The 25640-nt window shown below is 40.0% G+C and overlaps 1 protein-coding gene across 2 annotated transcripts in view; it reads left to right on the top strand.

Moving 5' to 3' along the window:
• Positions 1-551: 551 nt before the first annotated feature.
• The window catches only part of VPS39 (VPS39 subunit of HOPS complex), a 61170-nt gene continuing 36081 nt past the window's right edge, over positions 552-25640 (top strand). The window contains exons 1-8 of one of the 2 annotated variants that reach the window (XM_017669099.3): positions 552-787; positions 7530-7595; positions 12850-12914; positions 13222-13264; positions 14465-14559; positions 15483-15581; positions 16000-16092; positions 18089-18272. In XM_017669099.3, the coding sequence (XP_017524588.1) occupies positions 715-787; positions 7530-7595; positions 12850-12914; positions 13222-13264; positions 14465-14559; positions 15483-15581; positions 16000-16092; positions 18089-18272 (718 nt within the window). In that variant the 5' untranslated portion in view covers positions 552-714. Of the gene's footprint in view, positions 788-7529; positions 7596-12849; positions 12915-13221; positions 13265-14404; positions 14560-15482; positions 15582-15999; positions 16093-18088; positions 18273-25640 lie in introns of those variants that run through there. The other variant, XM_017669108.3, reaches the window with a different exon arrangement.

Genomic DNA, 25640 nt, shown 5'->3' with positions numbered 1-25640 from the left:
GGAGAAACTGCCGAATGTTGATGTTCTTCCAGCAGTTCTCAAAGTGCACGGACTCACCTTGACACCCCCCACCCCCCAGCATTCCAGTCTTCTGATTGAGTAGTGTGGGAAATGAGGTCTGAGAGTTTGTATTTCTAGCAAGTTTCCAGATGCTGCTGCTGCTGCTGCTGCTGGTCTAGAGACCACAGTGAATATCACTAGTCTAGACAACGTTTAAAAAGGATAACATGCTTGAACTGGTTGGGATTATAATGGGTGAATTAACACTATTTATGGAGTGCTAGGTACGTAACCTGAGGCCTCTGCAGATTAAATTGTTTAAACGTCACATCTGACGTCCTAAATAGCAGACCACTCCAGGTCTAACTGATGGCAAAGCACGATTCACTAGCTCGCCTTGCAACCTAAACAGTTCTGAGATTAAGATCCTTCTCGCTCGTTAACGCCAACGTCTGACTGGTCGTCACCGATGTTCTCCAGGTCCGCGGTGTTGCCGGCCCCTGGAGTCCCGCGGAAGGGGCGGGACTCCGACTGCGGAAGGGGCGGACTTAGCCCAGCCGGAAGTCCGGCGTTTGGTGACGGCGGTGTTGTCCGAGGTTCTGTAACTGGGGTTCCAGTCCGGATCCCGTTCGGCTTTTCTCTGGCCTGGTTCCGGACCTAAACACGGCCCGGCACATTCCGGGTTAGGCTGCCGCGGTAACTCTGCTGGCCGCCATGCACGACGCCTTCGAGCCGGTGCCGATCCTAGAAAAGCTGCCTCTACAGATCGACTGCCTGGCTGCTTGGGGTGAGCCGAGGGGCCGAGACCTCGTCAGCACGGGAGCGTCCCGGACCTTTCACGAGCCTAGGAAAGTGGATGGGCGTCTGGATCTGTGGCTTCTGTCTGGTCGGACGCTTTCCGAAAGGGGTCTGGATTGAGGGAGGGCAAAGCATCGTAGACTTGGAGGGGGACGGTGGGATCTCCCCAGGGTCCCGGGCATTTTAGGGACGTCCCACCTGCCTTTGCTCTCGGTGCTGAGTTGGAGGTTGAGCTTTATTAGTTGTGCTCAGCTTTGGCTCATTTGGATTCACAAGAAGTCTTTAGTTTGGAGGGACAAGCAGTGAGAAGTTCTCAGCCTGCCAGGGGCTTGAACTTGTCCAGATGACTGTGTTGTTTTCTAAATGAACGACAACAGCGTTTTGGTTAAGACAACACGATATGCCTTTTTTTCTATTAGTGATCACTCGTCGTTCACTTCTTATTACTATAGATAATTCACGATGTTACTCTAAATTCAATCTAGCTAAGTGGTTGATTGCCTTATATTCAAAGTGTCCAGTTATCTAACCCTAGGTGTAAGAGCATCATTTCAAGTTGTGATGGAATCTAAACCATAAAAACGTGCATAATCTTTTTGGGATTGGCTAGTGCAGAAAGCAGCGTCAGGCATTTCTTGTACACTCTGGGATGCAATTGGTTTCAGGAGTCTAAACCTCTATTCTTAACTATGAGCAGTATGCTCGTATGTATGAGTGGTTGTGTCTGATAAACCAAACAAATGGTTTCAGTCTTTCCTGTTAATATCTAAGTACTAGAAATCAAGGGCCATAAAAAGATGGCTCAGAACCCTTAATCAGATCTTATACTGAGCTAAGTACCCATGATGGATGGGCCTGGTGGAATCTTGGTGGTGGCTGTCATCTTCCGCATCATCTGTGGATGGTGCCACCCAGGCAGTTTCACAGATTTCTTCATGGCCTCCTCAGGAGGGTGATTTCAGTACAGGTCTTCATGTTAGTATGTACCTCTCTTGCCGTTAGCAGCCTGAGCTTCTTTAAAATCACATCTCCAGGGTAGGCTCTCCTTGTCCTTAGGGTTAAGTAAGGAGAGAATCCTGCTTCCTCCAGATATCTCAAGAAACCTCTATTTTCTGTCATGAAATGCTCTCAGTAAAAACTAAAAATAGAGGGGAGAAAAAGAAATTTGAAAAATGAAAGACTTGACACTGCACAAAGGGACTTATCCCCTTAAGTCTTTATATGTATTAAGTGCCTACATGGGCCAGTCTCTCTGCTAGGGATGGGAATAAAAGGATGATTAAGAAGTGGTGTCTGTGCTCCTAGGACACGTGATGGGGGACAAAGACATATGAATAGATTATATAAGATAAGTGATACTAGAGTTGTATGCTGCCTGTTATGAGAACATAGAGGAGGAGTACCCAACTCAGTCTAGGACACATGCTTCTGAAATGGATTGATGCAGCTGCTTACCACACTTAGCTTGTCAGAATCTTTGACTCTGATACACTATGGGACGAGTAGTACATACATAGCTCAGCCTCTTACCAATTCCACTTTGTCACATCAAAGATTCCCTGTACCTGTGCTTTTCAGAAAGACAGTTTTGAAATGTAGGTACCTTTTGGACTGCCTTGATCTTCCATCAAACAAGAGAAATGCCTATTGCCTCCTAGGATGCTGTGATAGGCATTGGGCTACAAGAGGCCCTTTACTACCTCCTGCCTCAAAACTACTTTATTTTCATGCTATTTCTGTTTATTACCCCTTTTACCTGAAGTTCATTTGGGAACCTCCAAGAGCCAGATCATGCAATGTCAGACAATATTTGACCTGGAAGATGTCTCAGAGACACCATAATCTTTTGGGAAATGGGAGTGAGGAGGATACTGATGAGGATGACTGCTCCCTAAACTCCAGAGTTGTAGAATCCACCTTTCCTTTCAGCATCTTCATTTGGATGTCTAATAGCATGTGGCCAGAACAGTTCATGAGACCACTCTCCCAAAACATGCTTAAGCCCTTTATCCCACATCTCAGCAAATAGCATTTCTATTCTCCCATTTGGCTAAGGCCAAAAGCCTTGGAATCATTCTAGGCTTCTCTTACTCTCTGACAACACATCCAATCCATCAGCTCCGTTTCTAGAGTAAATCTAGAATCTAGTCACTTCTCCCCATCTCCGCTATTTCTACTCTTGATGAAGGCACCTTTCTCTCACCTGTATTACTGTAGTGGTCTTTTGGCTGATCAATGTGCGTTTGCCATTATGCCATTTTAAGTTTTTTATCCACACAGAGGTAGGGCAATTCTTTTTGTGTGTGTGTGAAAAGTGTGAAAACTTAATCTAATCACACCTCTCCCCAGCTCAAGACTCTCCATTAGCTTCCCGTGATAACTAGAATAACTTCCAAAGTCCTTCCCGTGGCTGGCTACCTCTGACATGATCAGGCCTCTGGCTGCTTCCCTGACTTTATCTCTTGGTGCTTTTACTCTTTGCTTTTTTGTTACTAGTCACACGGTCTACCTTGTTCCATGAACACACGAATCAAGTACCTACCTCACAGGTTTCGCACTTGTTGTTCCTCTGCCTGGTACTCTTTTTCCCTAGATACTACATGGCTCATACCTCATTCATTTAGGTCTCTGCTGAGATGTTACATAAATCTGCAAGACCTTCCCTAGACATCATATAGAAAAGAATGCCACATCCACCAATGTGCTTTTCTCTTACTCAGCCACCTTTCTACCTTTCTTATGGATTGCCACCTAATGCTGTTATATATATATTGTTTTTCTCACTCCATCTTAGAATTTAAATTCCTTAAAGAGCAGGAACTTTTTTTTGTACATTGCTTAATTTGCAATGACAGAATAGTTCCTGACTCATGAGTATTCATTAGAGATTTGTTTAGCTAATTAACGAATAGTGATAGTAATAATAATAGTTTCCATTTGCTGAATACTAATTTGTATTAATTTTATGAAATAACTCCATTTTGCCAAGGAAGAATCTGAGAATTTAAGTAATTGTCACATATTCGGTAAAAATTATGTCTGATTTTAGAGCCTGGTTCCCAGACTTTAATGTGTGTCTGTATTTGTATTTGTGTTCTACCAATAATTTTTACATATATTTTCCAAAGAAACAATGGAAAGATAAGTCAAAAAAGTAACTAAAATGGTTACCTATAGCAAAAAGAGAACAGGGAGGAGTGGACAAGGATGGAAGTTAGACTTCTCATAGTTTTAGCTTTGAAACTATGTAAATGTCTCAAAATTTTAAAAATTAAAAATGCAAATTTCAGGGAGCCACTGTAGAATCATTGAATCAGAATCTTTAGGAACAGAGTTCAGGAATGTCCATTTTTAATAAGTCTGAGTGATTCTGATGCAGCTAATCATGGGCTCATGCTTTGAGAAACACTTCTTTGCCTTGTGGCCCAAAAAAGGACAGTGTCCACTACCTTATTCATGCCTGTATTCCCTGCAGTGGCCAATATTGGGCCAGGGATGGAATTGTTTATCACATGAGGTTGGACTGGGTTGCACTGTTGGACGGAACTTCCTAAGGGTAATTATGAGGGCCCAGCATTATTCACTTCCCAGGAGGGATCAAGTCCAACCTTGTGGCTCAGGATTAGGCCATCAGGAATTTTCCAGGGCTGTCTCTTATTTGCTTATATGTGTGTAACCCACAAACCACCATTGGTATAGTGTGTCCCACTTGCAGATTTGCAGATACCCAGGTCTCGGAAGGGATTGTCTACCCTGTGCTGTGCCTGCTCTGTGGGCCTCTCATGTTCTGTGCTTGGCACTCATGGCTGTGTTGTATGATGCGTGTCATAGAATGGGGAGGCCTGACATGGGTCAGGTCCTCTGGCCCTCTGAACCTCCACTGACTTCTGTAACCCACCATGCCTCTTCAAGGTTCCGCACCATTATTACATCTGGATGATGTGCTGTTTTTCCTTACAAGTTTGAGAATTAGGAATGAGTATGTGTGGTATTTTTACTATTAAAAAGAAAGTTGTTAGAATGCTTGGCACATAGGGTAAATGCATTTTTCCTCAGCACCTCCAAAGAAAAGCTTGAAAAGGGATAAGTAAAATTTCAGTTAAAAAAAACTCTAAAAAATTTCAGTGAGTCTGTCTGAAACCATTTATGGCCAGTAGAGCATACATTTGATAAGAAACATCTCTTTACAAATGAACATTTCCAACAAAAATGGAAATTAGACTCTTGAATGTCATACTTACGAATTTGACTTCATATTTTGGTAGTGCCAGCTCCATGAGGGTTTAAGCCCCAGTGTGACAGAATTGGAGATCTCCTTTAAGGTGAAAGGGCGCACAGAGTGACCCCAGCTGAGGCCATCACCGGGTCCCTGGAGAGACTCTGTGGGAGAGGGCTGTGGCTAGGTACGTCATAGAGGTAAAACTGATAGGCCTTGCAAACATGGGTAGAAGATGAGGCTGTTAAAAGAGCTAAAGAAAAATAGGAACTGGCTGGGTTTAGGGGACAGAGTGGAGAGGGAAGGATTGGGAGGTTGATGACCATTTTGTTGGTCTTTTCATGTTAAATGTTTATGTGTAAATGATTTTTTAAAAAATCATATTATTTGTATCTGAAATATCAGTGGGTGTCCTATAAATCAGCTTTAATATTAACAATTACTCAATGCAGTAATGTGTGTAAGTAGAGTTCTAAACATAATGTCTTTTACGAAGCAAGCTTTGTGAACTGAATTATTTTTCCATGTTCTGCTACAACATAAATCTCTAGCATTCCATTAGACCAGTGTTATTTCTGATTCCATTTATGTCAGTAAGAGCACACAGTGTCTTATTTTCTGTGCCCTGCCTTTGCTTTAAGACACAAAATAAAGGAAGACAGGATCACTATTCTTTTCAGGAAGATTAAGGATGTCAACCTGAAGAAACAGTCCAGTGTGTCCCCTGACTTTTTTATAAATATGACTACAGGCTTTCAGACAGCTTCTGGCCAGCACCCATCCTTTTGACACGAGACGCCTTAGTAAGTGTATCACAGTGTGTGGTTAAGTCCTGACTCCTCTGCACACATCTTACCACATGAGAGACTCTGAATGCCCCTGGGCTTTAACTTCCTCATCTATAAAATGGGGATTTATAAAAAGGACATAGTTCAAAGGATAGCTGTGAGGATTAGTGAAGTAACATTACGTGTGCGTACTGTACCCTGGAACACAATGCATGCTCAATCATTTATCTTTTTGTACATTATCTAATTGTTTATCTTTTTGTACCATTATCTGTTTTATTTTTAGAAAGGATCAGGAGGATTTATGAAAGGATTGAGTGGCCTTATGTTACATTAAAAGACTAAGGAAATATCTATACATGTTTAACTCCCTTAATGAATTGATACAGATCCATCAGGGTAATGATTTAAATCCTTTCAGAACCTCTTTACTTTTAGCATAGACCAGTGTCTTCTAAAAATGTGGTCCCTGAACCAACATTATCAGTATCACCTGTGAATTTTTTAGAAATGGAAGTTCCCAGGCCCACTTCAGAGACTGAGGACAGGAGCCAGAAATTTAATGGACTCAAAAATAATTCTGATACACACCAAAGTTTATGAGGTGCTGTCCTTTTTTTTTTTTTTATTTAGTAAGAGCTTTATTGAGATGTAATTCACATACCTACAATTCACCCATTTAAAGTATATGATTCAGTGGTTTTTACACATTCAGTGTTGTGTAAGTATTGACACAGTCAATTTTAGGGCATTTCATCTCTCTAAAAAACACTCCATATCTATTAGTATTCACTTCTTAAGCCCACCAGCCCTAAGCAGCCATTAATCTTTCTGTCTCTAGATTTCTACATTCTGGACATTTCTTATAAATATAGAAGCATACAACATGTAGCCTTTTCTGTCTGGGTTCTTTAATTTAGCATAATGTTGTTAGGTTTATCCCTGTTGTAGCATGTGTCCACACTTCATTCCTTTTAATGGCTGAGTAATACTCCATTATATGGATATAGTACATTTTGTTTATCCATTTATCAGCTGATGGACATTTGGACTGTTTCTGCCTTTTGGCTATTAAAGATGATGCTACTAGGAACATTTGTGGACATATGTCTCCATTTCTCTTGTGCATGTGAACAGGGGTAGAATTGCTAGGTCATATAGTAACTCTGCTTAATCTTTAGACAAACTGCCAGACTATTCCTCAAAGTGACTACATCATTTTATATTCCTGCCAACAGTGTATGAGGATTCCAACTTCTTTACATCTTTGTAACACTTGTTATTATCTGCAAGACCAACTTTTGATGGAAAGAATTTTACAAGCTGAATATACAATGGCACTTCTTATTTTTCCTAAAGTAATATCATTAATCCTTCAGAGAATGCCTTTTAGCTGTTATTTCTGAGATTAGATACCTAGTTTCATTTTATATTGTCCATTTTGATTTTATAAACTTTCACCATGTTGCTGGTCAGTTTAATTTTGAAACAGTGAAGCCAGGGACACTGTTCTCTAACATGTCTAGCCTGGTAATTGTTCAATAAATACTTCTTGATTAGTTGATTCTCAAAGATTTCTTGAATATAAATGTTCCCTATCTTTGCAAAATACCTGCTAAAAGCAACTCATTTTTCTTGACCCTTTGATTTCTGATTACAAGCCCCAGCTAAACAAATGGGATGTTACTTAAGCTGATCGACTTTCTCATAGCTCTTTTCTTTTCCAGAGGAATGGCTTCTTGTTGGAACCAAACAAGGACATCTTCTTCTCTACAGGATTCGAAGGGACATTGGTAAGTGGCCACTCTCCAGAACTGATGAAGAGGCGCCTTATTTACTCATCCAAAAAAAAAGGATTGCTGGTTGGCTAGTATACAACTGTGGACCGTTAATGTATACAACCTGGACCACCGAAAGAGTGATTGGGGTTTGGGAGTAGTGCAGTGGGAAAGTGGGGAGAAACGTGAAAATCTTCAGGATTTTTTATTTTTTCAGACTGTTTTCTCCAGCTCCCATCTGGTAGGTGGGGTTGAATGTTCCTCCCCTCCTCTCTTCATAGAGACTCACTACCAGCAATAAAAAGTATTACTGATGGAAATAAGATTCTTGTGTAAATGGTGTGGTAGTAGGAAACAAAATTAGGAACCATTGATTTAAAAGATCTCATTAACTTACAAGGGTTAGACAAGGAGCAGGAGGATCTGGGTTTGAGCCTAGCTTACCCTTTGACCAAATGACTATGAGTAGATCCTTTGCAACATTGTTTTCCTCTCCCATAAACTATCTGTCTCACAAAATTGTTGAGGTCAGATGCGAGAGCTTTGAAAACTAAAACTCTAATCAAATGTGGCTTTGTCAGTAAAAATGTAGGATAATAACTGAAAGTATTTGAAATTTAGTGTGTTAGAGTATCCTCTGCTGGGGGAAAAAAATACCTCACTCCCTTTTCCTGATTTTACTTCTGTCCTCTCATGGTAAATTGATATGCTTAGATATTATAACCTGGAGCTACAGAGTCTGTAGAAATCTGTTAATGCCAGAGTATGTCGAACCACATGAAATTGTCATTATTCTGCCACATTAGAAAAAACAAAATGTTGTAGCTTTCAACCTAATAAATAACTCTCCATAGTAAATAGCTTAAGGTAAGAGTAGAAATAGAGCGTTCTCTTTGGAATCTGGAGCAAGGATAACATTGAGAAAAAAGGACATCTTACTGTTGTAAGGGAGGAAAAAATTCTTTTTCTTTCTACCCATCCATTGGCTCATTGGGTGGGAACATGTAAATTCGACTAATGAAGAAACAAACAAAAGTTTATGCACATGTGCTTCATGCAGTCACCCAGGAGTATGCAGAGATACTGGACTCAAGGGGTGGTTAGAACTTGGCCTTATATAGCATCTTACAGAGTAACCAATACATATTTAGAGAAGTGACAAGACAAAAGAAAAGCACTTTGAATTTCTAGGATGGCAAATTATGGGAAGGCATCCGTATGGTGGAACTAATGGAAGATAACAGCTAGTTAATAGTTTGTTACATAGATGGTTTGGTGCCACTTCTGGGCTGATGTGGCTCGAGAGTTGTCTCAGGTGATTAAATTCTGTCTCTGGTAGAGTGGAGAAGGCCGACATCTTTGTAAATTTATGTCCTGCTTTTAGGTAAACAGCAGGAGGGCAGAGAACTAGCTTTCCTTCTTCTCAGTTGTCTTCAGCTCAAAACAGTCTTTACACCAAAGTGGCAAATTTTGGGGTAGCATATTCTGCTATTCTTCACTGGTAAAATAGGGAAATAGGAAGGCTGCTGGTCAGAAGAGAAACCAGAGATCAGAACAGAGGGTTTATTTCATTTCTTAATTTTTCAACTTGCCTTTAAATAGAGAGTCAGCAAACTTGTTCCAAAAAGGACCAAAATAGTAAATATCGTAGGTCCTGTAAGCTATACAGTCTCTGTTGTGACTGCTTGACACTGCTCTAGCAGCAAAAAATAACCATAGGCTATATGCAGATGAGTGGTCATGGCTGTGTTCCAATAAAACTTTATTTACAAAAACATGTGGAGGACTGGATTTGACCTATCTACAGTACTTTGCTGGCCGTTGCCTAAAATTTTTAATTCTCAGTGCCAGAGTATTTCCATTCTGTGACATCTGCTGGATTGTAATTTAAAGATTAAGCTTGCCTTAGATTTTATTAAGCATTCAACAACTGTGTTTTGACTGTATATTGTGAGCTTGGATAGTATACAGGACAGGGAGATAAGAGAGCTTAAAATTTTTTACCTCAGTAGATAATCAGTTCTTCGTACCATCAAATACTGAATACTATGATAAACTAACTTGTTTGATATATCATTATATAAGTGGTAGGGAATTGAAAACTAGACTATAGCAATAAATCTCTGCATAGTATAGACTCAAACTGGCAATATTAGTGTTAATCTGACTTGATAATTAACTTAGTATTAATTTCTTGCCCTGTGGGCAAGTCACTGTGTGACTTCTGACAACTTGTTAATCTTCTGGGCCTTACTTTCCCCATAGGTAACTTGAATAACAGTACTGCCCACCTTAGATAATTAGGAAAGCAAACTCTGGTTAGACATCTTACTTCTCCCTATATGCCCTCAGAGAACAGTATAATTCTGGCCCAGCTCTGGCCTGTTTGTAGCCCAGAAATAGACCTGGGCCTTTGTGAATCAGCCATAGAACTAACTTGGTTTCTAAATTTGAGGTATTTTAAACCCTAGAAAGGGCTGTAGCTAGGCTGTGTTTTTGAAGAATGGGAGAAATAATAAGATGTCACAGAAAGACTAGGACTAATGGGACCTAAGTTCTGATCTGATCCATGCCATCTCCTTCGAGCTCAAAAATGTCTCAAGGCCTCATTCTACTTCCAATCAGAGGAGTTAGACTGTTCACATCTAAGACCTTTACTTCAGTGGCTCCATCTTTATAGAGCAGTCTTTCTCAAAGTGTGGTCTGTAGACTCTAGGGGTCCCCAAGATTCATCCACTCACAGAAAACTTAATTTTTTGTCACTGGCATTTATTGACATTTGCACTGATGGTACAAAAGTGATAGTAGCTAAAACTGCTGGCTCCTTAGCACACGTTCAAGACTGGTCAGAAAACTTGTTGGTACCAAACCTTTCCAGTAGTCAACATGTTGTTCTCCATGCACTCACAGTGGTTTTGGTTTTGGTTTTTTTAAAGCCAGTTGCCCTTAAAAATGTTCTTTGTGAGGCAGTAAAAACCATTAATCTTATTGTATCTTGACCTTAAGGACACATCTTTTTAAATTTGTGATGTAAAGGGAAGTAGACACAAAGCACTCGTGCTGTGCACCGAGATACATAGCACGCTGGCTGTCTTGGGGGAAAGCACATGTGTGACTGAGTTATGAGCTGAAGTGGCCACTTTTTTCATGGAGTATCTTTTTTGCTTGGAAGAATGACATAGATTTTTTTCACACTTTGGTTTTTCAGACCGTTTGGGTGTGTATGGTAAATGTTTTCTCAAGAAAGGATGAAGGGAGTCTGTAACTTCAAAGAAAACAACAGGCAGCATTGTAGTAACAGTGAGATCAGAGCTCTCAAGAGAAAATTCGAGCTGGAAAAATTGTATCTGTGAGCTTGACGGCTTCTCAACACTTAAAGTTTTTTTTCTGATGAGATTGGGGGTGATAATGAGTGTGATTTTTTTTTTTTGTTGTCCTGTAACAAAATGTGCTAACGTTTGGAAAATCTGCATAACTCAGTGAACTGATGTTTTCCAGTGCATGAAGTTTCTATATCATGCTTGAAGCAAAGATCCATTCAAAGTATAAAATACACCAGTGAACTTTAACAGAAACATTCATTAATAGGTTTCACATTCCACATTGCAAGAAGCTCCATTTGTCAAGTTTTGCTATAGTATCAAAGAAGTTCCACAACTATCTGAAAAAATTTCAAGCCCCTTTTCCAATTATACGTCATTTGAGGACTTCAGCTAAAGTTGCATCAAAACATTAAATGCAGAAGCAGATGTGAGAGTCAATTCTTTTATTAATGCAGACAGTAAAGAAATTTGAAAAAATGTAAAACAGTGCATTTTTTTATTTAGAAAAAGTAAAATATATTATGTAGAAAAGTTATTAAAATATATCTGTGCTAATATGTAATAGGTTTATTACCATTATTTTAAAGTACGTTAATAAATACATGTTTTTAAAATTTTTAACATGTTAGACATTGATAGCTAAAACCCACATTAAACTTTTGGGTCCTCTATAATTTTTAAGATTATGAATGAGTCCTAAGACCAAAAAATTTGAGAATCTCTGCCCTAGATAATTCTACTTATAAAGAGAATTGTTGGAAGTAATAAAGCCCTTTCAAATACAGAAGTCTTTATCAAGCAGGAAGTGGCCCAATTGACATTTTTTTTCATGTGAAATAGACATTACACAGGACTCATTTCTGAATCTCCAGCAACTTCAGGCCTCATCTTCCTCTCCTTTGCTGAGGGACCTGTGGAGGAAGCAGGACCTGCTTTGGTGGCACGGGCCCATATGGCTGCCCAGAGAATCTCTACCGACTTCTGGGGGCAGGGGCACTGCTCACCATGGGGAGCAGCCTGAGGTCAGCAGTACAAACTGTCTCTCCACAGGCTGGAGGCAGGTAGCAGGAGAAGGGCTCAGCATACAGACTTTGTAGTGAGCCCCAAGTGTGCTTCTGGGCAGTCTCTCTGGCTGCTCTGTAACTGCTTGACCCATCTGGCCCCTCATGTGAGATTGGAATAATAACACCTATTTCTTGAGGTAGTTCTGAGGTGGCAGAAAATATACATAAATTTTTTAACCCAGAGCCTGGCATCTGTTTATTGCTTTGTTAATGATAGCTGCTGTTATAATGATAAGTATTCTCTTTTTGACCTTTTGGTGACTTCTGAGGCTGGCTGAATATTTTTGTCATCCTCCAAGGCTGGCTTTACATGTTTTTATTTATGGTGTATGACTTTCTTTCCCTTTTTTTGCAACAGTACCAGCAGATGTAGCATCACCTGAGAGTGGCAGTGAGTGTAGATGTGTTAAATTGCTTAGCTCTGGGGATAGTGTTGAGTATTTGCTCTGTCCCCTGTTGCAGGACATGGGGTAGCTGATGGGATTTTGTTGGCCCAGATCTAAGGATGCTTTGGTTGGGCTTCATTGCTTGGGCCCTTATATTGGGCTCTGTTACTTTTTACATTGCTGTTTGTGAAATACTTTGCCAAGGTACTATTTTGTAGAATAAGATCTTCAGATTCACAGGTACCTTGCAGCTTCAATAAACTTCTGTGGTATGAACCTTTCTGCTAATGTTGAGTGAAGGTGCATGAAACCCTCTGTTTTACAATTGGAGTTGAAAGCAACTTAGAGTCCTCGGTAAAGACAGCTGGTTATTTTAGGTCTCCAACTTCTAGTCTTTTAGGAATCTTTTAAGATTCATATAGGAGAGTAGCATGGAGCTGCATTTTTTGTTGTAGTTATGTTTATATGTATCCCTGTGTTTGTTTCTTTTCCATAGGTTGCAACAGGTTTGAAGTGACACTAGAGAAGTCCAATAAGAACTTCTCCAAAAAGATTCAACAGGTAGGCAGTGATGGTGGTCGATAAAAGAATATCTGACTTCTTTGAAGCCCTGTCAAAGCTAAGGTTTTGGTAATGTTGTTTATTAACTCTCTGAATCTTCTGCTCTCTGTGCTCCTGTTTATGATGCCTGACCATCTATCATGTGCCTGAAATCCTCTTCAATGAGCAGAAATGATGATAGCACATAAATATGTCAGATCCCTGTCATTGCTATAGACTTTTTAGTCCTTTTTTTGTCCTGTAATTAAGTGAATATTTGCTAAGCCTTGTCAGAAATGTTTGAGTCTAATGATACACTCTTTTCCAGATCCATGTGGTTTCCCAGTTTAAGATTCTGGTCAGTTTGTTAGGTAAGAAAAGGGATTGCATTGTATTTATTTCATGTGTGATAAAGTAAAAGCTTTGACCTAGTTAACCTTTCTGGGTTAATTTGATAGTTGTTACTTAACAGTGAAACTGACATGTTCCAAACCAGACACGGCAGGGTACACAGGTAATAAAAGCAACAGCATCCCCCATAAACTGGAGCTCTGTTCTCCCAAGGAATGTCACTTACTTTATGCATTTAATAATCAAGCAAACATTCATTGAGCCCTGCTCTAGGCATTGGGAATTCCATCTTGAATGACACATGGTTTCTGTCTTTGAAACTTACGTTCTGATTGTGAAGACTGAAACGATGGAGAGTAACCATGACATCGTATGATACATTACAGTGTTAATTTATAAAAAGCTTTGTGGGATCTTAGTAATTGGAGGGATAGTATTATTTGGTGGATGAATAAGATTTCAACAGCGGGAGAGAAGTAGGCAGAGGGAACACTTAAGCAGAGGCCCTGAGATCTGGCCAGGTAAGGATATGTGGTGGGGAGTGGCTGGAGTCAGATCAGGGCTATACTATTCAGAGCCTGGGTTGAAAGCCATGGTGTCATGGAAGGCAGCCAGTGAGGCCTTTTCCTGAGAAGCAGAGACTGGAAACTTGCCTGTTCAGTCTGGGGCCCAAATGGTAGAATCTTTTAAAATTTAGTTTCGAAGTCAAGAGAGGAGCATTAAAATAACTAAATCCTCACAAAACTAGATAGGAGACCCAAGTGAAAATATTCTGCTGTCTTTGCTACAACAGAAATCCTTGCCGTGGGTTTGTACAAAATCCACAGGGAATTTCCTCTCTCTTATTGGTACCCCTTAATGTAAGTTGTTTTGTAAGCTATTTCTTGTACAAATATTACATCACAAATTTCCAGACTTGAGAAAGAGAGAGCTTAAGGGTACTTTGGAAGTGAAAGAGCTCTTCTACTCAAGCCAGCCCATAAATTTAAAGGAGTATCCAAGTTCAGAAGACAGTGATCTCTTAAATGTTTTGTAAGGTAATTCCGGTATAGACCAGAACAAGTGACTGTTGGTGGGACTGAAGGGTACATCTTCGACCAACATTTGCTGTTTGATTCTTCCGGTTGTTACAGTTATTCATTTATTTTTTTGTTTTGAAGGTGGCTGTACTAGAGAAGTATGACAACTTACAGTGATGTTTTTTACCTCCTTCCAAACAGAAAATAACATTTATGTCCACGACCTATTGACATTTCAACAAATCACTACAGTCTCAAAGGCAAAGGGAGCTTCGCTGTTCACATGTGACCTCCAGGTAAGGGTAGGCAAGATGAAATTTTGACTTTGTGCCACTTTTTCTACATTATTGCTACCAATAGATGGGAAGACTAACATTGGTAATCCAAGCCCAGCAGAGACTCCAAAGAGGAGATTTGATTGGGGATTGTATTAGAGAAATTTCCATTTTTGTATGTGGTCTGAGGTGAAAAGTTCACATTCTTTGTGAATGTGTGTTAATTAGAGCACCAGACATCTGTTTAGCAGGGGGCAGCTAACCAAGGATAAAAACATTTTTTGTGGACAAACCGTTAGTGGGAAATCCAGACTGTATGGTATCATGAACAGAAGTATAGGACATTAAATTGACTTTTGTTCTAAACATGGCATGTGGTCTTCATCTTTAGGATATTCTCATTATTCAGGAAAGACATGTCTCCTCATTTTTGCCAATTTGTCATCCTTAAGTTCTTCAAAATCTGCCTTACCCTGCTACTCAGCTTTATACTTTTTCATATTTATGGTCTCCATTGACACTGCATTGCTTTACACTTAGACATTTTCTTTTCCCCAACTCCTTTAAAGGATTGAAAGTGGCATTGACATGTGCCAATCCCTGACCCAGCTTGTATTGACAGCCATGAGTGAGAAACATTTAAGAAAAAAGAGAAGCAGTTATGTAGCTGAAGGCCCACCCCAGGATTTTACTCTCAGAATTATGAATGTCCATGAAATTTGCTGGCTGGGGCTGAGGCCTTTGGCAGACCTATCGTTTGGGAAGAAATGCCCCTCAGCCTGTTGTTTGTGAGTACATCTTAGAGAATGGTGCTCTTTGGCTCAGCTTGTCCAGAGAATTTTCAGATTAGTAGCCATTCCAAGGTAGAAAATCTCTAAGTTAGTGTCACTCAGTTATGGGGTCACGGTGTACACACCCTTTTTGCTCTGGGTATCTCTTCCCAGCACACAGAGACCGGTGAGGAGGTGTTGCGCATGTGTGTGGCTGTGAAAAAGAAGCTGCAGCTGTATTTCTGGAAGGACAGGGAATTTCATGAATTGCAGGTAATGTCCCCTATTCCTGGCCGTGGGTGGGGTGAGAGGTGCGGCTTGTAGTTAACCCATAGCTTGAAAGACTTCTGTTTGGGTCTAGTGAAAGTCAGGATGCCAGTCTTGGGGCTCTCTCCAGCTGAATGCTCTGCCATGAGTACATCCCCACTTGTAAAGTCTCCTCATCTTCAGAGGCAGGGGTAATACAAGCTTACAACGTCTATACAAAGTGGGTTTTCCTTTTCCAAATGCAGCTTGTCTAGTTCATGGGTGATGTATTTTTATTACAGGTGGTTTCCTGGCCATGTGCTGACAGAACTGTATTTGAATGAGGGTGAGGGTGATTTTGCAGGAAGGGGGTGGAATAACAGGAAGGTCATGATTTTTTTCCTTTTACTATCTTTGTGATTGCACTCTTGTTCTCTTTCTTCAGGGGGACTTTAGTGTACCAGATGTGCCCAAGTCCATGGCCTGGTGTGAAAATTCTATCTGTGTGGGTTTCAAGAGAGACTACTACCTAATAAGGGTAAAACTTACTATTTTGCAAATGTTGTCAGTTTACATTGGGAAAGGTGATGATGTGTTTGCTTGGTGGAGATGATGAAGTGCTTTTGAACTACAGGTCAGGAGACTGCCCACAGTATTGTTTTTGGCATAATAGGGTTTGTGTTTGTATGTTTGTGTTTGTGTTTGTATATTTTTCATGTTGTCAGCATCTTGCATACATAAGATCTCTTTGTATCTTTAGTCAGGTGGATGCAGTTTTCTACATAAAAAGTTATCCACATCCTATATCTAATTATTGGGACTGATAATTAGGGTGCCTGCCTCTGTCCACCAGCATTACCATGGACTGTTGTCTTGAGGCTGCAGGGCTCAGGAATTATAAACTAATTTTAGTATTAACTGAAGTATTCTTAAGACTTCAAGTTTCCTACCCTCCAAAATCATTTAAGATATTTATTTTTAATATTCTTTTTACTGTTCTATTTTTTTTTCCCACAGGCCAAATGTATTTATTAGAAAACAAGAAAGTAAAGATCAGAAAAATAAATCCAAATCATAATCCACCCACTCAGAAATAATTATTGTTAACCATTTGTATGTAAGCTTCCACATATTTACAAAAATATGTTATGCACATTGTTTGATAACCTCATTTTTCTCTTAAACTAATTGGCAAATATCCATGACATTTGTTTTCTCCAGTATGCACACTATATATAGAAAAGGTTGACAGACCATTCATTTCATAGAATAATCTATATTTCTTAGCTTCCTACCCTTCTCATATTCTAGACTGGGCAGTTCTAAGAGCTATTCTCCTCACCTCCCTACCCCACATTTCCCTATTCCACACTTAGTTTATCTAGTTGATATGTTGGTTCCTTATTTACATTGTTTGAATAGCCTAATTTTATCATCAGCAGAGTTGCAGGCTCTCCTAAAGAAGTCTGCTATGCAGCTGCCTGAATAGCAGCAAGGCATACAGGTGCTGCAGAAAGCCTGCCAGGGCTGGGGCTGAGCCCGGAGTTGGAGTGGGCTTTCATTCCTCAGACGACCTTGGATGCCACCATCACCTTCTTGAGGGCAGAGTCTTTTGAGGGTGGAAAATCTTGCTTTAGGACCAGGCTATTTAAAAATTACTCACTTATTTACAGAGAATAAGATTTGTGTATTTTGATGTACAGTTCTGAATTTTGACAGATACCTAGATTGTGTACCTACCACCATAATCAAGATTCAGAACTGTTCCGTCACTCCAAAAAATCTCCTAATTCTGTCCCTTTCAAGTCAGCCCCTCATCCTACACCCAATCTCCTGTAATCGCTGATCTGTTCTTCATCTCTTATAGTTTTGCCTTTTTCAGAATATCACATAAATGGAGTCATACAGCACGTAGGCTTTTGAGTATGGTTTCTTTCCCTTAGCATAATGCATTTGACATCCATCTGTATTATTGTGTTTGTCATTATATTCTTTTCTATGGCTGAGCAATTGTCCATGGTATGGATATATTATAGCTTGTTTATCCATTCATCAGTTGAAGGACAAAGTTTTTTCCAATTTTTATCCATTATGAATAAAGCTGCTGTCAACATTTGCTTACAGGTGTTTGTGTAAACATAAGTTTTCATTTCTCTTGAGCAAATGCCTAGGAATGGGATTGCTGGGTCATATGGTAAGTGATTATTTACCTTTATAAGAAGCCAGCAAATAAAATGGCTGTACCACTTTGCATTCTTACCAGCAGTGTATGAGAGGTCCAGTTGCTCTGCATCCTCGCCATCACTTGACATTGTTAGTTGCCAGGCTAGATGCTTGTTGCCATGTTAGAGAAAAAGAGAACTGGTTCTAAATTGTGATGACAAAACTTGTCATAACAAACTGTAATATTTACTTTTGCAAACTAAGGAATATTATTAGCCTCTGTAGATTTTTGGGTTTTATCTGTTTTTCCCAGGTTGTGTTTATGTCTCTGGCCAGAGATGCTGGATGACTCGCTTTGTGTCTTCCTGTAGGTGGATGGAAAGGGGTCCATCAAAGAGCTCTTTCCAACAGGAAAACAGCTGGAGCCCTTAGTTGCACCTCTGGCAGATGGAAAAGTGGCCGTGGGTCAGGATGATCTCACGGTGGTACTCAACGAGGAGGGGATCTGCACACAGAAGTGTGCCCTGAACTGGACAGACATACCAGTGGCCATGGGTGAGCCCCCATAGCTGCTCTTTCCCACTTTGGGCCAGTTTGGGTGCCATCTTCACAGCACAGAATCACATTTATAGCTTTAACAGACTGGTTTACAGTGTCATTCACTCTCAGTTCCCCCTTCTTATAAGCTCTTATAAGAGCTTTCAGGGGCCATTAAAAATGGGGTGTTCTGGTTTTTGTAGGACGCTGGGTTTTGCCCCAGAGGGGGAAACATGTAAACAGAAATGTACATTTTAGGAAGTGATTGCCCACTGCTAGTTTTACCACTTAGTTCCTTTTCTTTTACCTTCTCTTTAATGGTTCTATTGTCTCCTCTGCCAAATAGAGTACATTTGGAAATTAGTGGAAATTCCTTATTTATCCCTAGAATACAAATAGCTCAACATCAAAGGGTTGTGGAGGTTGTAGTTGTGGCTGCTGTTTGTAGCATAGAGGCATAGATGGCATTGGATATCAGTCTCTGTCCTCCACCTCCGGTGTTTCTGCTCCTGCACACGCCTCAGCCTCCCAACTCCATGGTATTGTCTGGAAGCATATGACCACCCTTGGAGCATTTCACCTTCAGTCGGAAGAGTGGTCATTTTAAAAGTAATTACTGCTGTGGAGTGTAGCATACAGACATACCATCTTTAAGGACTCTAGCTAGAGAGAAAAGGATTACATCTGAGACAAAGAGACAAAGTGGGGCACTGTTTAAGGTGCTAAAGTGGATGAGTTTAGAAAGGGGCATTTATTGTTCAGTTAGTTAGGAGGAAGTTTTATTACCTAGGTATGACTGGACTAGCTCAGGCAGGGAGTTAGTTCATGGTCTGGCTTAAAGAAAAATGCCTATCATTCTAGACAGGAAAAATCTAGCATGGCAGAAGACATGCTTATTTGTGAGAGGGCATTCAGTTGTCTGAATTATGGAAGAAGGATAGGGCCAACTGTTAGAGCCCATGCAAAGGCCTGAGAGGCCAGGAGATTCCTAAATGATAGAAGGTTTTGGTAAAAGTGTTATGTTCTAGATAGTTATTCTGGTGGCAGTTAGGGATGAGTAGACCAGAAGGAAGATAAATCAAAAGGACAGCATTTCATAAGGCCCTAGATCATGTATAGTAACAAGTGTGAGTGGTTGAGAACTTCACAAGAATCTTCATGATGTTCTGGGGTCCCTCTTTTCCCTTTAGAAGAGGAACCTTGGTAGAACTTTGTGTAATGTGGTTGAAGCCCATTCCTGATTTCCAGGTTCCTATTTTAAAACCTTTGTCAGTGCCCAGCGCTTTGGGAGGTGTTTCACAAAAACACTTGCTGTGTTCAAGTACTGAGGGAGAGGGCCTTCTTTCTAGGGACGGTGGGAGGATCATCATCTGGCAGGCGGAAGACCAAACCATTTAGAATGGGGTGCATTTTAAACTCATTTATATTTGTGCTCTCATCTTTACCACTTCATCCAAGCCAGGGTCTGGTCATTTTGGACTCCCCTGCACCGTGTCATCCACATGGTTGCCTTTTCCTTTCTTCTCCGCCCAACAGTGTCCTGCTCCTGTGACAAGGCCCCGTTCAGTGGCATTTCCTCTATGAAGTCACCTCTGGCCCGGGGCAGAATTAGTCACTTATGCTTTGGTGCTTCCATGGCCCCTTAAGGCTTCTGTGACATGCCCCACACTGTCCCCTGAAGGTGGTGCGTTGTCTGTCTCCTCTGCTCATGCCGCAGCTTCACAGGCTGTGCACTCATGTCTTGATCCACTTCGAGTACTGGCCGAAACATTGCCTTTTAGCCCATGCTTGCTGAATAGACAAGTCACAGTCATTGTCACTCTTTTATTATGTGCCTGCTGCCCCAGCCACTTACAGATTACCTTTTAATTAAATTAGACCTTAGTAAAGTGGGCCAGATGAGAGAGTTTTACATAGTTATACAAATTGACAGTAAAGAAAATTGTACTAGCTTTTAAAAATGAGGTCAGCATAAAAAGAAGAAAAAAATCCAATGTAATGCAGCATGCTTTTTAATTTTATCTTTTGCTAAGATGAAAAATACCAACATGGTAACAGCAGTACTGTTGTTCATTCAAATTGATGAAAATATTATTTAGGATCCAGTTTTCTCACTTCTGAGTTCCCATCTGACTTTGAACTTTTATTCTACTATTCATTTAGAGCATAAATTGCACATATAATGTGAAAAACTTTCACCAAAAATAAATCCATGCCACACTGAGAAACTATTCTTACTAATATATTCTTTGAGGTTAAATAGCTGTATGATAATTATACCATCTAGTGGTTCATTTTTTTTTTTTGAGAGGGCATCTCTCATATTTATTGATCAAATGGTTGTTAACAACAATAAAATTCTGTATAGGGGGGTCAATGCACAATGCACAATCATTAATCCATCTCAAGCCTAGTTCTCATCAGTCTCCAATCTTCTGAAGCATAACGAACAAGTTCTTACATGGTGAACAGTACAAGGGCATTCATCACAGAAACTTTCGGTTCTGATCATACATTATGAACTATAAACAATCAGGTCAAATATGAATATTCGTTTGATTTTTTTTTTTTTTTTTTTTTTTCTGAATGGGACATTTATTTATTTATTTATTTATTTATTTATTTATTTATTTTTTTGAGAGGGCATCTCTCATATTTATTGATCAAATGGTTGTTAACAACAATAAAATTCAGTATAGGGGGGTCAATGCTCAATGTACAATCATTAATCCATCTCAAGCCTAATTCTCGTCAGTCTCCAATCTTCTGAAGCATAACGAACAAGATCTTACATGGTGAACGAATTCTTACAGAGTGAATAAATTCTTACATGGTGAACAGTACAAGGGCAGTCATCACAGAAACTTTCGGTTTTGATCATGCAATATGACCTATAAACCATCAGGTCAAATATGAATATTCATTTGATTTTTGTACTTGATTTATATGTTGATCCCACATTTCTCCTATTATTATTATTATTTTTATTTTTAATAAAATGCTGAAGTGGTAGGTAGATGCAAGATAAAGGTAGAAAACATAGTTTAGTGCTGTAAGAAGGCAAATGTAGATGATCAGATGATCAGGTGTGTGCCTATGGACTAAGTATTAATCCAGGCTAGACAAGGGCAGCAAGACATCCACGGATGCAGAAGATTTCTCTCAAAGCAGGGGGGGTGAGGTTCTGAGCCTCACCTCTGTTGATCCCCAAATTCTCACCTGATGGCCCCCCTGCGACTGTGCCTGTCTTAGGTTGTTCCTCCCTTGAGGAATCTTACCCGTCTCTGGCTAACCAGTCATCTTCCGGGGCCATACAGGGAAATGTAAAGTTGGTAAGTGAGAGAGAAGCCATATTGTTTGCAAAGGTTAGCTTTTTACTTCTTTGCAGATTTATGCCCTGTGGCTTCTATGCCCAGCACTTGTCTCGAGGTATCTTTACCACCTGGAGGAATTATGATACTCGGTAAATTCGATATGAGGCACGAATTCTATTTAAAGTTTGTAATTAGGAAGGAAGAAGAAAAGCTATAGATGTAGCATATGAAGGAAACTTGGGAGGATTGATTATTTCTTTGACATATCTTCTTGTATAGTACCTTAAGTATGTATAGGTTTTAAACTACTAACTAATTTGCACACACATATTGACATAATAGGAATACGGTGACATAAACAAAGCAAATCTATAATTACCAGCCATCTCCAGTGAAGCCAAGAAAACCATTTAGGCACCCTAGGCATTTGTGAAAATTTATCTATGATATGATGGATATTTTCCAACTGTACTTGAACCATCAGACAAATTAAAGCAGCCCATTTCTGGGATCTGTTCACATCCCATATGTTCTTTTAACCATAGATAGTCTATAGTCATGAGATTTTGGGGTGCTACAACTTGCACCCCTCCCAACTCCTGGTTGAGTTCCAACAGTACAGATCCAGTCAAATTCGTTGTCTCACTGTATGCACATGCCAGCCTAGACATCTCCCTCCTCCTTCTTATGGCAAGTCCAGGAGATGGTGGGCTGGATGCAGCCACAACCGCAGCATCGTCCGGATCCCTGTGGAGGCTTTTTGATGATCATCCCCCGGCACGAGTCCTCCAGAGAGTGCTGATGCCGGAAGCTCCTCCTCATATCGTATCTTAGTTCATTTTCTGGGTATCCAAGCTAGGCCTTGATCTTCTGCGTAGAAACAAACAGACCCTTTGCCCACACTTTGACATGCCCTCTATACCACTGTGCAGAACTCATTGGAGGTCAGCACACAGTAACTGCTTTTTTTTTTTTTTTTAAATTAAGAGAAAGGAATATTATCAGAAAAGAGTACCTCCATAGCTGATCATCTGACACCCTTTAAGTGATCAACATTAAGGATATTTAAAGCATGCGTTGATCTTTGATTTACCAATAGTTTTATCCTGTTAAGGAGTAATCCCCCTTTTCTTTCTTTCTTTCTTTTTTTTTTTTTTAAAATTTTTAATCTACACTTACCTGAAGAATACTATGTTTACTATGCTCTCCCCTATATCAGGTCCCCCCTAACAACCACATTACGGTTACTGTCCATCAGCTTAGCAAAATGTTGTAGAGTCACTACTTGTCCTCTCTGTGTTGTGCAGCCCACCCTCCCCTTTCTCCCTCCCCCCCATGCATGCTAATCTTAATACCCCCCTTCTTCTCCCCCCCCCTATCCCTCCCTGCCCACCCATCCTCCCCAGTTCCTTTCCCTTTGGTACCTGTTAGTCCATTTTTGGGTTCTGTAATTCTGCTGCTGTTTTGTTCCATCAGTTTTTCCTTTGTTCCTATACTCCTCAGATGAGTGAAATCATTTGGTATTTCTCTTTCTCCGCTTGGCTTATTTCACTGAGCATAATACTCTCCAGCTCCATCCATGTTGCTGCAAATGGTTGGATTTTTCCACTTCTTATGGCTGAGTAGTATTCCATTGTGTATATGTACCACATCTTCTTTATCCATTCATCTACAGATGGACATTTAGGTTGCTTCCAATTCTTGGCTATTGTAAATAGTGCTGCGATAAACATAGGAGTGCATCTGTCTTTCTCAAACTTGATTGCTGCGTTCTTAGGGTAAATTCCTAGGAGTGGAATTCCTGGGTCAAATGGTAGGTCTGTTTTGAGCATTTTGATGCACCTCCATACTGCTTTCCACAATGGTTGAACTAATTTACATTCCCACCAGCAGTGTAGGAGGGTTCCCCTTTCTCCACAGCCTCGCCAACATTTGTTGTTGTTTGTCTTTTGGATGGCAGCTATCCTTACTGGTGTGAGGTGATACCTCATTGTAGTTTTAATTTGCATTTCTCTGATAATTAGCGATGTGGAGCATCTTTTCATGTGTCTCTTGGCCATCTGTATTTCTTTTTTGGAGAACTGTCTGTTCAGTTCCTCTGCCCATTTTTTAATTGGGTTATTTGTTTTTTGTTTGTTGAGGCGTGTGAGCTCTTTATATATTCTGGACGTCAAGCCTTTATCAGATCTGTCATTTTCAAATATATTCTCCCATACTGTAGGGTTCCTTTTTGTTCTATTGATGGTGTCTTTCGCTGTACAGAAGCTTTTCAGCTTAATGTAGTCCCACTTGCTCATTTTTGCTGTTGTTTTCCTTGCCCGGGGAGATATGTTCAAGAAGAGATCACTCATGTTTATGTCTAAGAGGTTTTTGCCTATGTTTTTTTCCAAGAGTTTAATGGTTTCGTGACTTACATTCAGGTCTTTGATCCATTTTGAGTTTACCTTTGTATATGGGGTTAGACAATGGTCCAGTTTCATTCTCCTACATGTAGCTGTCCAGTTTTGCCAGCACCATCTGTTGAAGAGACTGTCATTTTGCCATTGTATGTCCATGGCTCCTTTATCAAATATTAATTGACCATATATGTTTGGGTTAATTTCTGGGGTCTCTAATCTGTTCCACTGGTCTGTGGCTCTGTTCTTGTGCCAGTACCAAATTGTCTTGATTACTATGGCTTTGTAGTAGAGCTTGAAGTTGGGGAGTGAGATCCCCCCTACTTTATTCTTCTTTTTCAGGATTGCTTTGGCTATTCGGGGTCTTTGGTGTTTCCATATGAATTTTTGAATTATTTGTTCCAATTCATTGAAGAATGTTGCTGGTAATTTGAGAGGGATTGCATCAAATTTGTATATTGCTTTCGGCAGGATGGCCATTTTGACGATATTAATTCTTCCTAGCCATGAGCATGGGATGAGTTTCCATTTATTAGTGTCCCCTTTAATTTCTCTTAAGAGTGACTTGTAGTTTTCAGAGTATAAGTCTTTCACTTCCTTGGTTAGGTTTATTCCTAGGTATTTTATTCTTTTTGATGCAATGGTGAATGGAATTGTTTTCCTGATTTCTCTTTCTATTGATTCGTTGTTAGTGTATAGGAAAGCTACAGATTTCTGTGTGTTGATTTTGTATCCTGCAACTTTGCTGTATTCCGATATCAGTTCTAGTAGTTTTGGAGTGGAGTCTTTAGGGTTTTTTATGTACAGTATCATATCATCTGCAAATAGTGACAGTTTAACTTCTTCTTTACCAATCTGGATTCCTTGTATTTCTTTGTTTTGTCTGATTGCCGTGGCTAGGACCTCCAGTACTATGTTAAATAACAGTGGGGAGAGTGGGCATCCCTGTCTGGTTCCCGATCTCAGTGGAAATGCTTTCAGCTTCTCGCTGTTCAGTATAATGCTGGCTGTGGGTTTATCATATATGGCCTTTATTATGTTGAGGTACTTGCCCTCTATTCCCATTTTGCTGAGAGTTTTTATCATGAATGGATGTTGAATTTTGTCAAATGCTTTTTCCGCATCTATGGAGATGATCATGTGGTTTTTGTCTTTCTTTTTGTTGATGTGGTGGATGATGTTGATGGATTTTCGAATGTTGTACCATCCTTGCATCCCTGGGATGAACCCCACTTGGTCATGGTGTATGATCCTTTTGATATACTGTTGAATTCTGTTTGCTAATATTTTATTGAGTATTTTTGCATCTACGTTCATCAGGGATATTGGTCTGTAATTTTCTTTTTTGGTGGGGTCTTTGCCTGGTTTTGGTATTAGGGTGATGTTGGCTTCATAGAATGAGTTTGGGAGTATTCCCTCTTCTTCTATTTTGTGGAACACTTTAAGGAGAATGGGTATTATGTCTTCTCTGTGTGTCTGATAAAATTCCGAGGTAAATCCGTCCGGCCCCGGGGTTTTGTTCTTGGGTAGTTTTTTGATTACTGTTTCAATTTCTTTGCTTGTAATTGGTTTGTTTAACTTTTGTGTTTCTTCCTTGGTCAGTCTTGGGAGGTTGTATTTTTCTAGGAAGTTGTCCATTTCTTCTAGGTTTTCCAGCTTGTTGGCATATAGGTTTT

Source organism: Manis javanica, chromosome 8 (genome assembly GCF_040802235.1).
Source record: "Manis javanica isolate MJ-LG chromosome 8, MJ_LKY, whole genome shotgun sequence".
In the NCBI taxonomy this organism is placed as follows: Eukaryota; Metazoa; Chordata; class Mammalia; order Pholidota; family Manidae; genus Manis; species Manis javanica.
This window is presented reverse-complemented; position numbering and strand designations above follow the sequence as displayed.